Raw genomic sequence first — 22096 nt, 5'->3', positions numbered from 1 at the left:
AGCTATCTCCGCGCTAAACTGGACATATGATTTTCAAACGTGTCTTTTCCTCTAAATGTAAAAACTGACTCAGGTCGCACCATAATTTTTCAATTTAATATCTAATGTCACAGGATTTCTCAGGAATGAGTGATTGTATGGAGTTGGGAAGTCCATTTCTTCTCTCGCGGCTGCGAAGCGACGAGGTGGGGAATTGCGAGGATTTGCGGAGAAGATAGGCAGAAAATTTACGAAATCGCATCTCCTGAGGTCGAACGAAGAGTTTGAGACGAAGACACGACAGGTCTGTCTGGCTTTCAGTAGTTTGGTATAATCACTTTTTTTTTTCAATATAACAAAACCGACGAGTGATGAGAGTAGACAAGCGTCATCTATTTCTAGTTTGCCTCTACATGTTCAAACAATGCAACTGACTGGAAACTGCCATGCTCATGCGAACGTCAAACGGCTTGGCTGACGGCCAGGATGTCGTAAAGTAGTCGTATACTTACGGATATCGTCGAACGAGATCGCAAATCGATCGTTGATAGAGTTGTCGTCCAGGTAAGAATCGTACGTGCAATTTTATTTTCTGTCTACTGCGATGCCACAACGCGGCACCCAAGATCTAATATGTATTTATATCTCACGAGTTTATTCTACGAGTATTCTTCTATTTCAATTTACAAATTAACGGCAGAGAAGTAGAAGAGGGCACGGCGAAAATGAATTACCGTAACGTGCTACGTCGCATTTCGGGGGGATTCCGGCGATTGGAGCCCCGCTTACCTTGGTGATCGGTCCGGCATTGGTGGAGGACATTTGCGTACGCTGCAGCGTCGAGGTCGGGCTCGGCTTGGACCGGAAGGCCGTCATAGTCTGGCTAACACCGTCCGCCAGTATAAATTGCTCCCGCAGCTCGATATTCGTTCTTCCCTTGGCTACAGTGTGTTGCGTGCACGCAGTTAGGGAGAAGGCGTTTCGGGGATGTCGGGTACGAGAGGGGAGGTGCCAGAGAGAGAGATGTAATTTTGTACAAGAAAACAGCCCCGGAGATAGTGAGCGGATGACGTCGAGATGAGATAACGAACGCGAGAATGGTGTTAGTTTAACAAGAAAAAAAAAAGAGAAAAAAAATGAAAGCGAAAACGAATGTGTGAATATCGGACCGGCAACATCCGGAACGAGAGTCGTGAGTTATATGGAGCGGAAGGTGTAACGATATATATATATATATTTTTACAGGTTTACAATATCAAGGCATGCGCGTTATTAAATGAGCAGCGACAATAATGGAACGGGGGAAGTAGTTTTGAGAAAGAGAGAAGAGAAAAAAAAAAGGCGACAAAAATGTTTCACGGTTTGCGTGCGCGTGTTTCCGAGTACATGTATGCATGAGTGCGTGTGTGGCGTATCCAGGTATGCGTTTTTGTGTGTCATGGAAAAAAAAGAAAAAAGACAGCGTATTTAGAATATATGGTCGAAAAAAAATTTTGACATCGTAAAATTGAGTATTTCACAGGTACAAGCTTATCAAAACAGTCACTCAAACCAAATTTTATCATGGTCATTACATAAATAAGGTTTACGATACAGGGAACCACTATATATTTTGCCACTGATTCAATTTGTACAATATTGACCTCAGTGCTTAGGATATTAGTATAAAATGTACGATTCGCGAAAATACTTACACTTTCTCTTTTACTTAACTTTTATAATTAAAATATAACCGTAAAAATATGATGATTTAAGTCGCTTGTTATCGTACATTTCACAATATACCTAAGCAATTAATCAATACAATATATAGAGCATTCCAGAATGTCTTCTCACTTAATAATTAGAATAAAAAAAAAAAACATTGGGTCTTTGTTAAAAATTTATTCCAAGCTCACTGTCATTTATTAATAACTATATATATATATTTTTTTTTCTTTTTTATTCTTTAATTTTTTTATATCCTTTTCTTTTTAAATCTATATTTTTATTTCAATTTTAATCTTTAGTCGGAGAAAAATACGACATTCCTAGAACTCTCTGCATATAAAAAAATTTGTTGGGGATTATACGCGTAACCATGCTAAAAGAAACCAATGTTACTTTAACTTTAATGTAACATTTCAATCAGAAAACTAAACTAAACGAAAAGGAAAGGAGAGAATGAGAAATTTTTACATATTTGTACATACAAAACTCATCTCCCAGTAGGATAACTGTCGAAACAATACCAAAATTCACTAAACATGCATTGGTTATCTCCTAGCAAGGATATCAAAGTTTCTACAGAAAAGGGGAGCTACGAAAGATACATCGAAATTAACCATTGCAAATCAAATGATAAAATAATCACATTGAACAGTACTACAAAGGTAAAACATTTATATGAAAAATAATCATCAATTAAGGGATAGACTGACTAAACCATTCACCGAAACTGAAAAAAGAAAACTAAAGAAATACAAAATGAGGAGGAGGAGGAGGGGGGAAAGCGAAACGACTGCAGTATATTAGTGATGTAGTTCGTAATCCTGCATCACTATAAATACAGGCACTCTTTTTTTTTCTTTTTGTTTCAACACTGGAACTCGAAACTGCGTCGAGGTGTGAAACTGTTAGTATTACACAGCAACTGTAGCGTTAATTTCACTTGCGCAATCTATTTACCTTATCCAGACAGTAATTGCCAATATTCAATCGTTCCATATAATACAACCGTATACGCACGTATATATAGACATACTCAACAAAAAGGCAAACACTTCGAAAAATTAGTTCGAACAAGTTAATATAAGGTCATGCACCCTACGCAGGGATATCACCTTTCATGGTCTATACTGGGAGCAGTTACTGACAGAGTTACTGGCGATCGTCTCTCCGGCATGTCATAAATATTCAGTGCAATTAAAATTTCGAATAAGACATTTTTAACAATTGAACGAGCGAGTTTCGTTCGACGTATAGACCATGAACGAATTGTGTGCACGTAAAACAGTTCTCACCGAGCGGACACCAACCCTCATGTTGTTCCGGTTTGTTAGGATCCGGTATTGGCATTAGAAAAACTTAACGAGTTAATCACGATTCGACAGACAGAGTCGATTGGACAGAGCGAGTTGCATTAACATTCATGCATGCGCCGCGATTTAGAAATTTATATATAATTTTTTTGTTTCGGACGACGGAAACGCATTCGATAAACGAAACGTAAAACACAAACGTAAAAGACATACATGAAAATGAAACAAAAAACAGAAATGTTTGTCGTAGAGTTAGACGTACGGGATGTAAGGAGGATCGATGGACAAGTAAGGAACAGTTGTTATGTTAACGTTAGTACATAGTTACCAAGATGTTAGATATGCCTACTGTAATATTACCTTCTACCTTACTACTTATGAAAATTCGTATCGTACCAGAAAAGATTCTCTGACATAGAATTAATGATTGTCTCAATATTAATATTCCGAAATTGATGAATTTACCATTGGAAAAGGCGGAAAGAGAATAAAAATATAGAGAAAGTTAGAGAAAAAACGACGATGGACATTTTTCACGCAATTCAATAATTAAATTAAATTAATTGTCATGCATAAATTATATAATAAAATGTAACATAAAGAAATAATAACGAATACCGGATCGATTCCTTTTACTTATCAGTTGAAAGTCAACAAAGTAAATCAATATACATATACCGGAAAAAGTTTCTAGATAAGCAAAAGCAATAAACAGCGAGTGTGTACGCTACTCTCAATTATTCTTTAAATGTTAAGTTAACAGTGAGTCGCACTCAATGTCCGATTAATGGCAATGTTATGACACCTCAGGAGTCGAAATCGTACTTATATATAATATACATGTATAATCTTAATGCATCTTCAGTTAGTTTTACTACGGATACGAATAGTTATATTAAATCGACGTTCAGGTATACTTTTTCGTTAATGATAATGAATTTCTCTCAAGTGGTACTACGTTTCTACATTTAATGCAGCGAAGCAAAGTAATGTTGATTAATATGAAGAGCGATGGAAAACAAAAACAAAACGTTAACACATTTGTTACAATAACAAATACTCAAGAGTATCATTTTCGATTATTAGAAATGTCGAAATTAAACGGGAACGCAAGTTTAATTGCCTCTTGGGAAGAAGGATAGAGAGAAGGAGACAATACCATAGAAAATTTTCTTTTGAAAGTTATTTCAGTTGCTTGCTATCAAGTAGTTCATCTTGCAAACATGTTTCGCATTAACCCAACAGTTCACCCAATTCACAAGTCATTTTGACTAATTACTTTCTTTCTCCTTTCTAATATAGTAAAAAAAATTCGTCGATAGAGTATACGATTTATCTCAGCCTAATCTCGAATCGTCTGCATATATCGCGCAGATTAAAGAATACTCGTGAATACTTACCGCGGCAGGGATCGTTCTTCAGAAGGAATTCGTCTAATGCTACCCAGCCTCCACCGACGCGTACCATGACAGTGGAGCGCAGGATTCGAACCAATCGCAATTTTTGGCTGTCACCAAACTGCAATTTCACAATCGTCACGATTAAAGTCGTACATGAGAGATATTGATATGTAATTGCAATTAAAATCAGACGCTTAATCGAATCATTACAACTCGTACACGTACCCTGTACTTTCCTTCGCCAACTTGGAAAACGCGGAACTTCTGACGACAGGTGCACAACATGACGAGCCGTTTGACTTCGTCGTGTATCTTGTCCGTGTCGTTGTAAGTTCGTCGTTCTTCCCAGTCGGGTCGCAGAGCGGCGATGAACTCCTTCCAATCTATCAAGCCCTCACCGTGACGGTCGAACAGATCGGCAACAGCACCCATTTCCAGACGAGAAGTCTCGAATTCTATAAGAATTAAACAATTGGAATATTAGAAAAATACCGATGCTATTTTCTTGTTTAGAAAATAAATAAGCGAGATAAATACTGGTGTTCATAATTCCTTGAATGAAGTCCTCCCTCGGTATAAGTCCATCGTTATTCTTATCCATCTTCCTGAATAGATCCGTCAGCCTGGATTTCTTGTGATTCATGAACTTCAGGAACTGCAATCAGATAATATTTTTAAACGGTTTGTGACAATTGACAAAGAAATAATTAAATTTGTATTTCTAACAGAAATAAAAGGGCGAATCTGTGTTACAAGTCTTACCCGCTTGCGCCAATCTTCCCAGCTAAAGTTAGCAACGCGATCCAGCTCCTGAATGTAATTATATTTGTCCTGCAGACGACGTTGTCGCTCCCACGCCAGCATCCAAACGTGACGCCACTTATCCCAGAGAAGCTTGACTCGCGGGCTACGGAATTCCGGCTCGGCTCCTTTGCTGCTTGTAGAAAGAAAACGTGTATTTGTACACGAAAAACATACATATTTAATAAATAAGAATCGAAAATGTGAGATGTTATCTTAATACAATTGGTCACCGAGATAATCTCACAAAAAAAAAAGATATAACTATGAGACATGATATTCGCGAAAGTAAAGAACTCATATAAGTTCAAATGTAAATGTCGCATCAGAAAACCCAAAATTTCACACTTACAAGACAGACAATTTTCTGAACGACCAATAACAGTTCATCAAACCCAACCACATGTCATCCCGCAAAGAGGAAAAAAAAAACAAGAATCCCTTTTACCGAGACATTAGTGAGTCGTATGGTAAGCTTAGTAATCCCTGTACGATTCGGATGAAAACGACGGAATGGCGCAGAGAATGTACTGAAATAAGACTAGGTTTAACGAACCTTCCTTTGGGTGGGAAGCGTGGACCGATGTGCGGCAATGAAAGGTCTGGCGTTCTATCACGACCTGGGCTGCCTCGGCTAAACAGGAACATGCGTCACATCACTCAAACATTCTCTACCTAAATAAGGCATCTATAAGACGCTCTTCTTCGCGTCTCAATACAGCACTATAGTTTATAGATTGTTTCTCATGTGAATATTAAATTATAAAAGTGTGAAACTTAACGCGAGTTCTCATTAAGTGTACAATTTTCACTTACATATGGAAATTATATATTTAAATAAATGTTTTAAAAAATTCAGTCTCGCATCATCGTGTTAAAAAACAGATTGTTAATCGTCTTAAGCTATGTGTAATGCATTATAAATAACGTAACATCTAACACAAAAAATGCAAAAGAATATAATGTGTCTGATTGATTTTTTTAACACAGTGCACTGTGAGCAGTAATAAAAATTTATGCATGTTGCAGTTACAAGTGAAAAGCAAGTAAATTAATACATTTAATTAAATTTTAGAAACTCCTGTTGCTGGATACTGCAAAATTATTGTGCGAACAAAAATATGATCGTGTGATGAGAATGTTGTGTTTTGAATATTATAAAATCGTACAAAAATAAACGCATACATTTCTACTGCAGATGTGCACATTAAACACAGGAAACGCTGAATATACTTACGAAACGGCTAATGCGATTAAGATACGTGAAAAATATTTACATGTTATGATGGACAACGCACCTTTGTTTACGAGGCTGAGGCTGCTCATGCTCGCTATCCTGATAGAGATCCTTACTGAAATCCCATTGCAAGCGACATATCATGCGACAGTTAAACACACACAATATACGAAAATCAGTACATAAAAGGTGAAATAAAACAGTATATCAAACAAGCATCTAACAAAGTAAAAGATTCTTTCAAACATGATCTGAAATTATTCCTAAAATTGCAATGTGCGTAGCAAGACTTCGTGAAACAAATCGAAATGATTAACACACAGGCACAAATGTGGCACACATATGAGCAGGATGCAAACGAAACTTAAACGATTCGAACGTGGAGCGAGCATATATGGAATACAATACTGTGCATATTATCAGCATCCATCATGTATCCATATTTCTTCACAAAAACGAAAAGAATTTCAATTTCATTCATCAGTATCGATATTATCAACGTTTCATATATATAAATTTTCATGTCGATAAATACGTACGTAGGCGCTGGCGATCTGACTTTCGATATTTTTCTCGTGTCCCTTATCGGCTTAATTTGTCGGGCCTTGCACACGCGATCGACCTCGTTTTGCCTTCGGCTGGTATTCTCCATGAACTCCCTATGATCCGCGATAAGCATTTCGAGCGTGGCCCTGTCGTCGGGCAAGGGTTCCGCTTCCAGGGCATTCAAAGTGTTCTCCAAACCTTCGAGCCAGGCCAATAACTCCTCGAGAAGATTATCAAGATCCTGCAAATGCGCACATAACAACATCAGTCTATTCTATAAAATAAAATTATGTATGCCTACGAGATACAATATGGCGTAGTGCAAACCTGCAGTCCCTGCATATGATTCTCCAGCCTTTGGTTCCTCTGATAGGCCCACGTCGCCACTTCTTCCCATCTTGATTGAATAATCGTGATCCAGTGCTTGATAACTGCGGCACCGTCGGGATGCGCCTTTCCAAGAATAATATGTGCCAACTCTAGCGTGTTGTCCTTCTCGATTTCCTTAGTCTGTAACTCGCGGAGGAATCTCTGGTGCTCCATCAGTTGATTCCTGCTCTCCTGCTCGTCCTCCGGCAGCGGTCCGGCGAATCGTAGCTTCATCTCCGCGTCGCTCAGCCATTCCAGCAACACGTGAACGGCTTTGTGAAGCCGTTCGGCCTCTCTGATGGCTTCTTCCAGCAGTCTGGCCTTCTTCGTCGTGAGACTGGTCACTCGGTCCCAGAGGCTGTTCAATTCGGACAACTGTGATCTGATCATCGACGCGTCTTCAATGGAGGCTTTGGATTCCAGTTCGCGACCGGTTTTGATGACGGATTCCATCTGCGAGGCGCGCAATTCCAGATCTCTTTCAAAGGCCTTGTGTTGCTCCACTAAATTGGTCACCGTGTCCAGATCGCCGTGAAGTGGCCCGGGATTGGCCAGCCACTTTTCGGTCTTGCTCAACCATTCCAACAGCGCCTGAATCGCGTCCTTGAACTGTCCGGAGAATAGCAAGGCCTCCTCCAGCTTTCTCTGGCGATCCACGCATTTACCGCAGACCGTAGTCCACTTGTTCTTCAACTCGTTCAGAAGTTCCCTCAGGGCAAGCTCGTCGGACTTCGGCGCCTTGTCCTTCAACGTTTTGCCGTTCTTCATGGTGTTGTCGTACGTGCTTTGCTTAGCGCTCAGTGCCTTTTGCACCTCGCGGTGTCTATTGAGGCGCAATTTAATCTTGTCCGGATCATTGCCAAGTCCGTCGGCGGCGACTTCGTCCAACGTCCTCTCGGTTTCGTCCAACCAGTTCATCAGATTCGACCAGCTGTCGTGGAATTCCCTGGCCTCCTTGTAACCGTGATCTAGAGCCCTCGTTCTCTCGGCCGACTTGGACACTACTCGTTCCCATCTGTGTTGCACGCTCACAAGCAGGTTTCTTATAAGAATCACGTCTTGTTTCTGAGAGAAGTACTTGAGGTGGGTGCCTTTCTTGTCGAGATTAAGCATAGTTTCACGATGGACGCCGACGTCCTTCTGGAAAGCTTTGTGTTCCTCGATCTGTTGAAGTATGGTCTCCATGACCCTCGAGACCGGTTTGAGATTCGTCAGAATCTTTTCGGCGTTGGTCAACCAATCGACGAATGCTTGCAACGCGTCGTGGAACTCGGTGGCCTCCTTCAGGGCGATTTCCAACTTTATCTTCTTATCGCTGGCGCGCGAAAGCACATTGTCCCACTTTTGCTTCAACGTTCGTAGATTGTGATTCAAACTACCGGCGCTGGTCGTATCCGCTTTCTTCAGGTATTCCTGTCCTTGCTGCAGCACCGTCTCGACCTTCGGACGGTTCTGCTCCAGCTCGTTATACACCTCCATGAAGCGCTCCAATTGCTCGGACGCGGTCTCGGGCAATCCACCGACGGGCTTGGAGGCCACTATCATGTTATCCACGTCGCCCAGCCACGACAGCAAGTCCTGTATCTCGGCGGTGAAGGATTGCGCCTCTCGTAAGGCGTCTTCCAGTTCTCGCTGGCGATCGGCGGCGCGTTGCAGCAGATCCCGCCAACGGCGATTCAGAGTGCCCAGTTTATCGGCTGTGGTGGACGCTTCCGCTGTACCTTTGCCATCCTCGATCAATTGCCGTCCGGCGTCATTTAGAGTGTCGACGCTCGTTTGATGAGCTTGTATATCGTTCACCAGGACCTTCAGCTTGGCCAATTCGACTTCGATCACTTGTGGATCACCAGCTACTGGTCTGAGGTTATCCAGCGTCCTGTCGGTTTTCTCGATCCATACCAGCAGTTCGTCCAGAGCGTGCTGGAATTGACCGAGTCGCAACAACGCGTTCTCCAGTAATCGCTGCCTCTCCACCATGCCCCTCAGCAATCCGTCCCACCGTTTGTTCACGGCACCGAGCGGTTCCTTGATGGCTGCCGCTTGCTCGGAGGATGTTCTTTCCGTTAATTCGGCCGCTTGCCTAGATACGAAAAGACAATAATGTTAGAAAATTCCACCGTCATTTTTCTTGTTATGCAAAAACGTACGTGTCGCTTACTCGAACCACACAACATTGAACCATATCTACAGGGAGGACGGGTACAAAAACTTCAATGAGTTTTAACTACCGGAGGAATTAATATCAACTGGATATTAATTACTGCCGTTTCCACATTATGTCTATCAAGAATATGAATTATCGTCTACGAATTATTTCTATCAAGAATATAAATTATCGTCTACGAATTCTCGTGGTTGATCACTCGATTTACCTGCTACATGCGGCTGAGTAATCTGCCTTGAGAGAACATAAAGGGTGAGGATCCGATTAAATGTGTGACGTGAATTGTTAAGAGGGCAGCAAGATTATTAAACTAAACGAAGGGGGAGTAAACACGTTTCAGAACAACATGAAGCCATGCTCTAACTACCAGCGACAACACAGAGAGAGATTGACTTGCCTTGTCAGACTCCTATGTTCGGGAACCGGCGCAGAAAAATAAAAGACGGGATTAGATTTTACACATTTTCTCGAAGGTTTCACTTCATCGCAAATAATTCTCGGACGGGAGTTACACAAAGGGGACAATGCTGCGCACTGAACTCTTTGTAACGCCATTGACATGTAAATTCAGTTTTCGTTTTAACTTAAAAATTAAATCGTCACCTGTTCAACGCCTCGACCTTCACCATGTGCGGATCCACTTCGGCCTTGAAATTGGCCAGCTGTTTGATCTGCTTCTTCACCTCGTCGATGTCGCTGCCGAGCGGGCCCATCTCCGCGAATCGGTCCTCGGCCTCTTGCAAGAACTCCAACAGGTTATGCAGCGTCTCGTGGAACTCCATCGCCTTCTCCATGGCGTCGATCAGATTCTCCTCGCGTCTGGCGTACAGAGCGGTGACGTTGTCCCAAGCCTGATCCAAGTCTTCGATGTGCTTTCGCACTTCAGGTTTGTCCGGCTCGCCGCACAAGCCCATCAACTCGTGTCCCGATGATCGGACTTGCTCGACATCCGGCTTGGTCTGATCGATCTCCTGCCGAATTTCCTGCAACGCCACTTGCTGTTGCTGAATAGCGGCTGGTTGAGCCGCCGGTGGTGCCTGTCCAGCCAGCGCGTCCCCCAGTTCTCTCAGAGTGGCCATAACTCCGTTCAGTTCGGCCCAGAATTTCTCGGCGACGGCCAGAGTGTCGTCCAAGGTGCGACCGCGATCGGTCGTGGCCTTCTGCACGTCGATCCATAATTTGTTGAGTTTATCCAGCTTGCGTTTGATGTCCTTCACCGCCGGATCGGCCCTGTTGCCGGCTTTGTTGATCACGTCGTCCGCCGCTTTCTTAACGGCCGCGTAAGCCTCGGATCTCTGAGAGAGATCGTCCGCCAGAGCGGCGTTCTCCTCCATCTGATCGCGTAGACGAGGCGGATGGGCACTGACGGGTTCGGCGCCGTTCACCTGATCGGCGGTGGAGGACAATGCGCGCAGCATACCCTCCAGTTTATCGGAGAACAGAGAGGATTCCTGCAGGGCCTGCTCGAGCGCCTGTTGCCGGCCTCTCAGCTCGGCTCTCAGCGCCGCATAGCGAGCGTTATCGTTATCCAGGATGTCTTGCACTTTTATACCTTCTTCTTCGTTGCACAACTTGATGAGTGCCTCACCGGTCTTGTTGAGTTTCTCCACCAGAGGTTTGTGCTCGTTGATGCTCTGTATGAGAAGCTCGTTCTTGTCCTGTTGCGCCGCTATCAAGTCGGGCCGCAAGGCGGGCATGGGTAACATGGCGATTTGTTGCTCAGCCTCCTCGAGCCAGCTGACCAGGCCAGCGTGGGTATCGCGAAGGTGCTCCGCTAACGGCAGAGCTTGCTCGAGAGCTCCCAATCTATCCGACGATAAGGCTGACACAATTTCCATCGTCTCGCGCAAGTCCTCCATCTTGTCCCTGATGGTAGACGTGTCCTCGTGTTGAGCATTCTCGCGTATCACCTTCTTCGCAGTCGAAATAACATCACGGACTCTACCCTTCTGACTGGATATATCGTCGTTGAGCGCTTTGTGTTCCTTCAATTGTACCCTAATAATTTCAGGCTCGCTGCTAGGCGGCTCGGCCTCTCGAAGCTGATTGTCCACTTCTCTGAACCAATCGAGCAGATCGTCGATATCGCCGATCACCTCCAGGGATCGCTGCTTGCTCAATTGAATTCTTTCCGCCTTTCTCTGAATCTGCTCGGCAATCGCGTCGAATCGCCTGTTGTCCCTGGTCACGAGGCCTTCGATGGTCGCAGCACCTTCTCCCGGCGACATTTGACACAGCTGCGGGCCCACCGCGTTGATCTTGTCCAAGACGGGTCTGTATTCCGATATCTCCATCTCGAGTCGGATAATCTCTTCCTCGCGGGGTTCGGCGGACTGCAAAGCGGCCTCCGCGCCTTGCATCCAATCCATCAGACGATTGTGATTTTCATGGAATTGTTGCACCAGCGGTAAGGACTCCTGGGCGTGTTTCAGAAGATCTGACCCGCGCGTGACGAGATCGTTGAATCGTCGTTGCAGAGAGTCCAGCTTGTCCTTCAGTTGAAGCGCCTCGTCGCTCGAGATGTGTTTCATCAGTTCGAGGCCGGAATCCACGGTGCTGTCGACTTCCGTTTGTCGCGTGGACACCTCCTCCGTAAGATCCGCGAGGTCTTCCATCTGTTGCAAGAGCTTCTCCGTGTGCACAGCCAGGATGCGATACTTGGACAATCGGATCTCCATGCTCTCCATCCACGCCTGCAGGTCTTGATACGTGAGAACCAGATGACGTAAGCCTTGCCTCGAACGTTGAAGCAAGCTACCGAGAGCTTCGGATCGTTCGACCAAAGCCGCGTATCTATCTGCCGCATCCTGAAGCTTGTCGGCCAACGTGGCGGCCTCGTCTTCGCCTACGAGCGCCATAAGTTGGCTGGCTATCTCCGTGAGTTCGCTGAAGTCCGGGGTCTTCGATATAATATCCTCGTGAAGCACATCGTGCTCTCTGACACGCTGCTGTATTTTCTCCTCGTCGGTAGGAATCAATTCCATATCCCTCACTTTCTTCTCCGTCTTATCCAACCAGATGGTAAGTGGTACCAATTTATCTTGGAATCGCTTCGCCACCGCCATTGCTTGCTCAAGAGCGTCCATCCTTTCCGCGGCGCTTTCCGTCAGATTATCGAATCTGCCTATTAGATCGTTCAATCGCTTCTCAATGACCTTACGCTCCTTCGGGTCCGCGTCGGCGGCCACCTCTTGTCCCATGTTGTAGAGAGACGTCATGGAATTTTGTCGGTCCATCAACATCTTCTTCAGGAATTTCTGTTCTTGCAGCTGCGCCTTCACGACCTTGTAATCCGAAGAAGGTGATTTTTGATTCGACACCATCTCTTCCGTATCGGTCAACCATTTCTCTAAACCGTCCAAAGCCTCTTGGAATTTGCCCGACTGCAGCAATCCAACGTCCAACTTGCGATCGCGTTCGTTCAGCTAAAAATAAATAATTATTAATTAAAATTAAATTCCAACAGTGTACTCAAGGCAAAAATTCAGAATATAAGGACAAAAATTAATAAATTTTTTTAAATACTTGAAATATTTGAATACTTTAAATATTTGAAAATTAATATAATACATTATTTTAGTGTTTAATTATTAATTTTCAGAATGTAAAGAACAAGAGCTAATGAGCCAATGCAAAGTGACCGTGCTTAAGTATGTATCTTAATAATATTAAATGTATACAAAGATAATAAACAATACACATTAATTAAAATGTATGTTATTTATCATCTTTGTATACATTTAATATTATTAAGATTATATACATAAGTACAGTCAGCTTGCATTGGCTCATTAGCTCTTGTCCTTTACATTCTGAAAATTAATAATTAAACACTAAAACAATGTATTATATTAATTTTCAATGTATTTAAAAAAATTTATTAATTTTTTTAATATATGGAATATACATTCCTTAACATGTAGATACAGATCGAATGCTTACCCTGTCTTTCAAGTCATTCCACCTTTCATTCATTTTATCGACGTCTCTTTCGATATTAGTGGTACTGACATCACGTCCTGCAGTTTGTATAAGGCCTTGACCGAGCGCGTTACATTCGTCGACGGCGTGCGCCAGCGGCTCGATCTTTTTAACTTTGAGAGTTCTGAAGTCCTCCTGCTGAGCTTTAATCGAGTCCACTTCGGATCCAACAGGTTTAAATCTTCTCACTTGTTCGTTTGCATCATTGATAGCCTCCATAACGTCCGCGTGCAACTGATAGAACTCTTGTAACTTGTTCAAGGTAGAAGTGAGTTCGTCCTCCCTGGCGCGCGTGCGCTCATCCAGCTTGCCTATCTGTCGTTTGAATCCGTCAACCTGATCTCTCGTCGCTACAGCGTCAGCGGCGAAGCCGTAATCAACCAAACGTTCGCCGCGATTCTGTAGATCGCCGATCTCATCGTAGAGTTTGTTAATTCTGCTGATAATCTTGGCGGTATCCTCCAATTGTCCTCGTACAATTTTGATCTCTCTACCGGGTGCTTTCATGGAGTCCAGATCTTTTTCCAGAGCGGCCAGATGTTGGCTAATCAATTTCGCTTGATCGTTAAACTGCGCGACCGCCGTCGCCGCGCTTTGCAGCTCGTTGCATCTGTCGTCCAGTTTCGCTTGCAGATCATTGATGCGATCGGTAACATTGTCGATCTCGTCTTGCAAGTGCGTCGCATCGACGCCCTGCTCGCCGGCCTTATTCACAAGATCGTTAGCCTGTTGTCTCACGCATTGCAAGGGTTTCTTCAAGCTCGTTGTTTCCTCTCTCAAGGCCTAAAAATTACATAATTAATATATATTTTGTATTAATCGTAAATTTTGTTTCGTAACAGTACAAGAAATTTAATTACCTTTATTCTGTCGAGAAGTTTCGGATCTTTAGCCGCTCCGCCGAGGGCATCGTGTGAAGCTAACTTATCCTCGCAACGTTGTAAACCGTGCTGCAAATCGCGTAAGTTCTCGTTGAAGTCCATTAGGTGACGTGCGGTGTCTTCCAAAGACTGTGTTCTAGACAGCAAGTCTGCAAGAAAAATTAAATTGTATTATAACACAACACACGCAAGTTTAAACTGTGATAAACTATGATAACTGTGACAATAGCAAATTGAAACGTACCATTGTTTAATTTATCCCATCTGGTTTTCATAGCACTAAGCTCATTCTTTACGTTTTGTTTGTCAATGTCGCAAGCTCCGACAAACGTCTCGCCCAGCATCTTGTTATTTTCGAATTCTCCGGAGTGCTTCCACACTTCGTTTCTGAACGACGACAATTCTTTCAGTTGCTTCTCAATGTCCTTGCGTCTGAAGGAAGTGGGGATCAAGCTATCCAATTTATCCTCGGCCTGTCGAAGCCATGGAAGGAACACGTCTTGTGCTTTGTAGTATTTCTTGCAATGCTCCGCGCAGGTTTGCAGTCGGGTGTGCCTCTCGACGGTATCCTTCTTCAAACGATCCCACTGCGACTGCATCTTATCCAAGTCGCGTTGAAGCGAGCGGTTCTCGGCTTTCTGAGACCGCGCAAGTATGTCGCGTCCTTTGTTCAACAGCATTATGACTTCGTGCTCTTTACCCATCACATTACGATAAACGGGCTAAAAATTCAATTTTGTTTTTTTTTTAAATAAAACTGACATGAAATATATAAGAAAAAAAATAGAAATGATTTTAAATAATTAAACATACCTCGTGATGATCAAGTTGCTGTTGCAAAATTTCTCTGTCAGCAGACACTAGCAGCTTCTCAGACATGTTTCCAAGTTCGTCAGCGAGCCATCCCAGAGTTCTGCTACAGGAGGCCTCGAATTGTCTTCCATCTCGCAGGTTACCTTCGATCTCTGCTTTCCTGTGATCCAGCTTCTTCTGCAAGTTATTGTACATCTTGCTCACTGTGGCCAGCTTTCCTTGAATTTCGGATCTCGACGCTGGATCACTCAAGACCTCACAGAGCTGCGCACCGGCCATCTCCACGTCCGCTAACAACGGTCTCTGGCCCTCCAATTGTCTCTCCAGATTCTCGATCTTACGAAGCTGCTCTTCGGGATCCTTCTCAAGAGACAGCTCGTCCAAATTGTCTGAGATACCTTGCAGAGCGTCTCGCAGCCGGTTAAGGCTGGCGTCGAATTCACGACTAGTGTCAACGGCATCGCCCAAACTCTGAGCCCTTTCATCCAATCTTCCCATTTGATCCGCCCATCTCTGCAAAATGCTCTGCAACTTCGCGTTTATCTTCTGTCCATCCATCGAATCTATGGATATCGTGACGAGGATGCTCTCCCCGACCTGTACCAGATGATCCAATTGCGGCTGCTGAGTTCTAAATTCCTCTCGCAAAACCTGCACTTGCTGCACTTGACTCGCGACCATACGAGGATCGGACGAGATCGGTCCTAAAGCGCCCAGCATGCGCTCTTTAGCGCCGAGCCAAGAGTTAAGACCGTCATACGTGTCATAGAAATCTTTAATGTCTTCCAGGAATTTAATTCGGTCCTTGCATCTGTCCGAAATCGATCTCCATCGACTGACGACGTCTTCCATCTCGTCGTTCAATCTGTCCACGCCGTGCGCTCCTTTCTTACGCCTGACCAAATCGCGCACTTGCGTTCGAGTACTGTCCAGTAGAGATTGCTTCTCGTACATCTCCTCGACGAGAACTTTAACTTGCTTGGCCGTTTTGTCAGCATCGTCTTTAGTTGCGGGCATACTTTCTTTAGGCAACTGCCGTTGAATCTGGTAACAACAAATTATTTATGATTATTCTGCTATCATCAAATATACATTATAATTTTAAAAGTTTTAATGTTATTTTTAAAAAAAATCTTACCTTATCCAAGAATTGTGAGAGCACTTTCAAATGATCCAAATGTTTCTTCAATTCCTCCTTAATATTATCTATCTCCGTTTGGCGATCTGACAATCTGACACCGAGTAATCCGTATCTGTGATTAATTTCCGAAAGCTGCTGTTGAACGGGCGACAATTCCTCCAGATGGAAACCATCCTGGCTCGAACGACGGCTGCTGAATCCGCTGCTACCACCTGGGGAGACCGGACTTTGAACTGCGTAGGATTTAGTGGGTGACGGCGAGCGACCGTCTTGTGACATTCGCAGTACTACAAAAAAAATAACAGAAAAAAATGGTCAAACGTAACGAAAATGGTAATGATTGTGTGCTGAAAAAGATGCGTGAAAGATATGAGCTAGTTCTGCTAGTTGTTACAACTGATAAGTTACATAAATTGATCCGCAAAAATGTGCACGGTTCGTAAAAGCATGCTATCGAAAAGTATCTATGGAAGATCGCAAGTGTATATAATGACAATAGCGAATGTAATTACCTGGTCTCTTCGTCGGACTAGCACTGCCACGTCGACGCGTTGGACTTTCGCCGCGTTCCTTCATCAAACTGTCGTAAGCGATGCCGAGATCGTTGATTTTATCGACCGTGTTGCCGTAGTCGCGATACTCCTTCTGTATGGGCTTCAAATCCTCCTGCTGTATTTTCAGTTTGTCCAGATCTACGGCGACCGGTTCGAGTCCCTGCACCTTGTTCTCCGTACGGGTAAGCCAGTCGAGTATTTGATCCCGCAGCTTCTCGTAGGCCGTATGCTGTTCCGCCCTCGATTTGCACAGTCGCTGTTTCTCGTCGAGCAGATTGTTCAGTTCCTTCCACTGGGACTCGAGCGCCTTGATCTTATCTCTGATCGCGCCCGCTTCGGTTATGTCCTTCTTGGAGATCAGATTCTTCCCGTTACGTATGAGATCCTCGAAGTTGCCGCGCTGATCCTCGCGCATGTCTATCAGCTGAGCCATCTTGGCCTCGTACTCCGACATGTCGAGCTTGTTCAGATCTCTCGCGTCGAGAATCTCCATCATATGCGCGTACCAACTCTCGAACCTGGCCACGTCTCCGAGGAACTCGTTCAGGGCCTGCGCGATTTCGTCCAGGAATTCACCGCGCCTCAAGGACTTGTCCATCAGCTTCTCAAATCTGCTTTGCACATCCTTCAGCTTGCTCTCGATACGTTTGGCGATGCGAACGTTGCTCGAATTCAGGAGAAGATCCTGAGCGTTCGCTGTGATAGTTTCTACGCTCAAACGGTGGCTATCCAAGTCCGCTTGAAGTAATCGCTGTTCTCTTTGCTGCTCTTCCAAGCGTTCTTTCTGCAAACTTGCCGGACGTTGGAGCGACCTATAACAATGCGATTTGTTAAAATTTGTTTAAAAAAAAAAAAAAACTTAAACAAGGTTGCCACAAAATTGGAAATCAGAGAAAAGTCAGGAAATTTTACAAAATTTTCTGGAAAATTAAAATTTTTAGCTTTAAAGAAGTTTAATATGCGTACATCACCCTTATACAGTTTTTTTTAGCTAATGTAAACTCTTTTTAATAAAGGTTTAAAATGCTTCAACTAAAAGCATTAGAATTTTCAACTTGTCTACTTTTTATTGGAATTTTAAATTTATTTAAAACTGTTTTTTTTTTTAAACTTACTTGTAAGTTTCTTGTGCCACTTGTGAACAAATTAATAAAATTAAAATTAACTTCATATTTTTGTAATTCTTCTTTCAAGGTTTTAAATTTTTGTATAATAGCAAGTTGGAGATTCAAATAAACAGAATTTAGTTTTTATCAAAAAGAATCTATATTTACATGTTTCTTGTATTGTGAGTAGAGGAAAAGAAATGTACGCACATATAAAAGAAAAAGATAAAGGAATACTAACAACTTAACAATTAAGTGCAAGCAATGTCAACAACAGTAATAGTAATTTATATTGCTATGTTAAATTACTCTCTCAACAAAGTATTTAATTTAACAGTTAATTATAACGGTTAAATAAATATTTAACGATTTCCAAATAGTTTTCAAATCAAATGAACATACAAAAAATTTTTTTAATATTACTGAAAATCAGGGAAAAGTCATGGGACTTTAAAATAAAGAATTTGTGGCAACCCCGTTAAAGTAAAACAGAATAATTCGAAAATAATAATTGTATGTCTCTTATACTTACTTAAATTGACTTTCTACGTTGTTCAGCCATGCAATTAGATTGTCCAATGCATCTTGCACTCCTTGGCTTCTCACCAACGCTGTGTCGAGTTCTTGACACTTGTCAGCCAGAGCATTACTGAGTTGTCTGTACTTATCTTCTAACGCCCTCACTGGCTCCTCGAGCTCTCTAACCTCGTTGACCGTCAGTTGGCCTTCCAAAGAATTTAGCAGAGCCTCAAGGCTGTGCTTAGCATTGTCGATTAGACGTTCGTTAGCAAGGAATTCGTTGTTCAACGTCTTGGCTTTGCTCAATTGATCTTCCACTTGTTTCGGTTCCGCGGCAACAGGCTCGGAGATAACTCTGTGCACTTTCGGCTCGACGTCCCTCAACCACGTTCTAGCTTTCTCCAAGGAATCGTGATAATCTCTCTGTTTGCCGCCAACTCCCGACAGTCTGTCCGACAGAAGATTTGCTCGGGCTAATAGATCTTTGTATCGAGCTGTTGCGCTGGATACTTCGGCTCGTATCGGCGAATCCTGGCTAGCTGTGGGCTCTTTATGTGGCAATCTTTGTGGCAAGCTAGTCCTGAAGTCGTTGAGAACTTGAAGATACTCCTTACTCTCATCAACGAACTTCTGCGCGGCCATTGTAATAAATCTCAAATCCGCTTGATGGGCGATGACATCGCTGATGAAATCGCGGGTCGTATCTGTGCTGCTACTGAGCTTGTTCAGATCGGACAAGGATCGCTCCTTATCCTCGAGCACGCTTCTGGCTTTGTCCAACCAAATCGAGAATGTCGTCAGCTCGTTCCTGCGAAAGAGACGAATCAATTAAATTCGAAAGACACTAAATTATTCAGCAATTACACGAGAGATACTGACTTGAACTTTGTTAGTTCATCTCTGGCACCAATGAGACGTTTCACTAATTTGTCAGTGCGATCTAACGCTTTGTCGAATCGAGTTTTCAGAGATCGACCGTTCTTCTCCAGTGTAGACACTTCGTCGCTGGATAGCACGTTGCTGCCAGTCAAGACGACTTGTCGAATCTGATCCAGGCAGGTTGAGACGGGTCGGCTGTGCGATTCAAGATCCTCCTTTATTTCCTGCGAGTAACATTAGCGTTCGTGTGTAATTATTTAATTCTATAAAATATGCGTAGTCCGACGTATTGCTCGATTAACACGAATTACGATTACGTGAGTTCCATTGCTTACTTTCATGACAATTATCTGCTTTCTCAACTCCTCTACGTCTTCCTTGACGGTATCCTGATCCGCCAGTTTGTCCTCAACCTCGGAGATCCACTGCAGGAGCTTAGACAGCGTCTCGTCGCAGAGCTTGTACTTCTCCTCCACCGCTTGCTAAAATGAAGTTGGAGAAAAACAATTCATTTCTATCTACTCGTGCAGTCCGTCTACATCTAATGTGCTAGAAAGAAAACTAAAGTAAATCATAAGAATATATCGTCATCTTACCAATAACGATATAAGCATTGTATTAATTAAAGATTAAAGAAACGTAGGTATTATAAGCTTACGACATATCTCACGCATGCAAACACAGGCACACTTTAAACGTACAGGTAAAAAATACAGTATTAAATGATAGCTTTAATTTATCTGCAAGAACTGCATATCTCTCGTATCGGATTTTCATATGCAGTTTAAAGCATAAACGATAAACAGTAAGATAACGTAATAAAACACGTTCCAATAAGCAAATAAATTAAAACGCACAATGACGGAGTAACGATCGTGTGATGACATACTGCATATAATAAATGCGTATGATACAGTAAATGTACAATGTGGAGAAACTTCCGCTAACTCATGCTAGCGGAAAACATAGGTTCGTGATAAGTAAACATAATCATACCTGAAAAAAAGGAAAACATTTAAATTTATAATAATTATCACAACTCTGAATAAACAAATATTAAAAACTAGTTGGATTAAACGCATATTAACAAGTAAAATTGAAAAAATTGAGTCAAGATATTATACATTTGTTAATTTCTCGTCATAATGTGTTAATCGTACAAATTTCTTGCGGATCGGTAAATAAAACCAACTAAGATTCCAAGAACTTATTCCTTACATTATTTCTCACGAAAAATCTTTTAATTATAGAATAATATATTAGGAAGTGCTGATGCGGTGCTTACAATTATTGCGTTGGTCTTGATTACCGTCAAGCATTTCACGTTTACTTAACATTACGTTAAAAATGATTAAAACTGTCCTACTATCAATTATCGTCTTGTATCCCTTATTGCAATTTTGTTATTTCTTTTACAGATTATCAAGATACTTGACTATTATCAAATTTTATTTTCTATTCACCAATGCCTTTAATTTATTTGCCACAATCGTCTGTCACTTACAATATATCCCATTTAAACCAATGTTCTACGAAGGATGATGAAAGACAGAAAGCAACGACATGATTATGGTTGCATGTCCTTTCAGCCAAATCCTTCTTCTCCTCGGGCAAGCGTTAATTTTGAATGAAAAATGGAGACAAATGCCAATTTGCAATTTTTTATTCCATACATGCATGCCGTATGCATTAATATGATCAGCGAATGACTTTTTTTTCAACCAAAGAAAATCATTAGTATTCCATGATCGAATCAGGTGATCCAACATGTAATCCAGCCTAGAGATTTCGCTGTATTTTCATAAATGTTTTGGAAATAAGTTATATAAACACGTAACTTTTTTAAATCGCGCTGCATGTAAAACGATAGAAGTTTTATCACAAAAAAAAAACAAAATAAGCAAGTTAAAATTATTAGATTAATGATAAAATTATAGATTAACGATAAAATTATAAATTAATGCTACTTAATTTATTAAAAAGGGATTAGCGTTGTTGATGCGACAAAACTTGGGATTATTAAATGATATTCTGCGTGGTGGAGGAAGATTGTTCATGATGCGATGTTCAATATTGTCCGATGGTCTGCAGATCGCCGATTGTAAATGACGAGCCCGAGGGAACGTACGCGGTGTCCGATTAGTGTCGTTCGTGATGATGGCCGACCTTTGACCCCACATTAAGGTAATGAAGGAAAATAAGCACGAAAGTAAGTATGGTGTATTACATGATAAGGAGAGTCTGAGACAAACTGTTTTAAAGCGAGCATTCCGATAAAAGGAAGCACGGGGATGATTCCTCTATGAAGTAGAGGGAAAAAGAGACAAAAGAGTAGAGTGAGAACGATTTTAATTTACGCTCATGCATATGTGTATTATTCTTCTTAATCCTCGATCGAGACGTAATAAAAATGTCATGCGAGTCAAAAAACGAGGACTTAAGAGATCCCGTGCGGAACCGTTATGCCAGCAAGCGGCTCTCCTCGCGAATGGCATAAAATTTCACGTCGGATCAGGCAAGGCGAGATGTGACGGAGAGAGAATCGCACGACAATAAAAACGTAATGTCTGTTTCGTGACAGCGTAATGATAATCACATCCAACTCTCGGAGGAAGCTGTTAGAGAATCGTGAGTGGAAATAGTAGCAAACGTAAACTCGGGTGTGAGAAAACTTGGAGAAACCCAACAGCAAGAAAAAAAAAATAA

The 22096-nt window shown here is 42.4% G+C and overlaps 1 protein-coding gene across 11 annotated transcripts in view; it reads right to left on the bottom strand.

Moving 5' to 3' along the window:
- Positions 1-22096, bottom strand: part of LOC105452594 (microtubule-actin cross-linking factor 1) — a 108249-nt gene that overhangs the window by 8681 nt on the left and 77472 nt on the right. For 3 of the 11 annotated variants that reach the window (XM_011693862.1, XM_011693856.1, XM_011693861.1), the window contains 21 exons: positions 19726-19872; positions 19391-19614; positions 18525-19319; positions 16845-17698; positions 16330-16619; positions 15192-16235; positions 14623-15100; positions 14358-14527; positions 13459-14280; positions 10120-12941; positions 9914-9925; positions 7311-9432; positions 6977-7224; positions 6499-6552; positions 5757-5834; positions 5162-5333; positions 4937-5054; positions 4625-4854; positions 4400-4517; positions 2982-3044; positions 769-920 (listed from right to left, as the gene is read on the bottom strand). In XM_011693862.1, coding sequence (XP_011692164.1) covers positions 769-920; positions 2982-3044; positions 4400-4517; positions 4625-4854; positions 4937-5054; positions 5162-5333; positions 5757-5834; positions 6499-6552; positions 6977-7224; positions 7311-9432; positions 9914-9925; positions 10120-12941; positions 13459-14280; positions 14358-14527; positions 14623-15100; positions 15192-16235; positions 16330-16619; positions 16845-17698; positions 18525-19319; positions 19391-19614; positions 19726-19872 — 11013 coding nt within the window. The remainder of the gene's footprint in view (positions 1-768; positions 921-2981; positions 3045-4399; positions 4518-4624; positions 4855-4936; positions 5055-5161; positions 5334-5756; positions 5835-6498; positions 6553-6976; positions 7225-7310; positions 9433-9913; positions 9926-10119; positions 12942-13458; positions 14281-14357; positions 14528-14622; positions 15101-15191; positions 16236-16329; positions 16620-16844; positions 17699-18524; positions 19320-19390; positions 19615-19725; positions 19873-22096) is intronic. The other 8 variants (XM_011693858.1, XM_011693857.1, XM_011693855.1 and 5 more) reach the window with 8 other exon arrangements.

The sequence above is a fragment of the Wasmannia auropunctata genome, unplaced genomic scaffold (genome assembly GCF_000956235.1).
Source record: "Wasmannia auropunctata unplaced genomic scaffold, wasmannia.A_1.0 LD336028.1, whole genome shotgun sequence".
NCBI classification, from domain to species: Eukaryota; Metazoa; Arthropoda; class Insecta; order Hymenoptera; family Formicidae; genus Wasmannia; species Wasmannia auropunctata.
The sequence above is the reverse complement of the archived record's forward strand: the minus strand, read 5'-3'. Positions and strand labels throughout refer to the sequence as shown.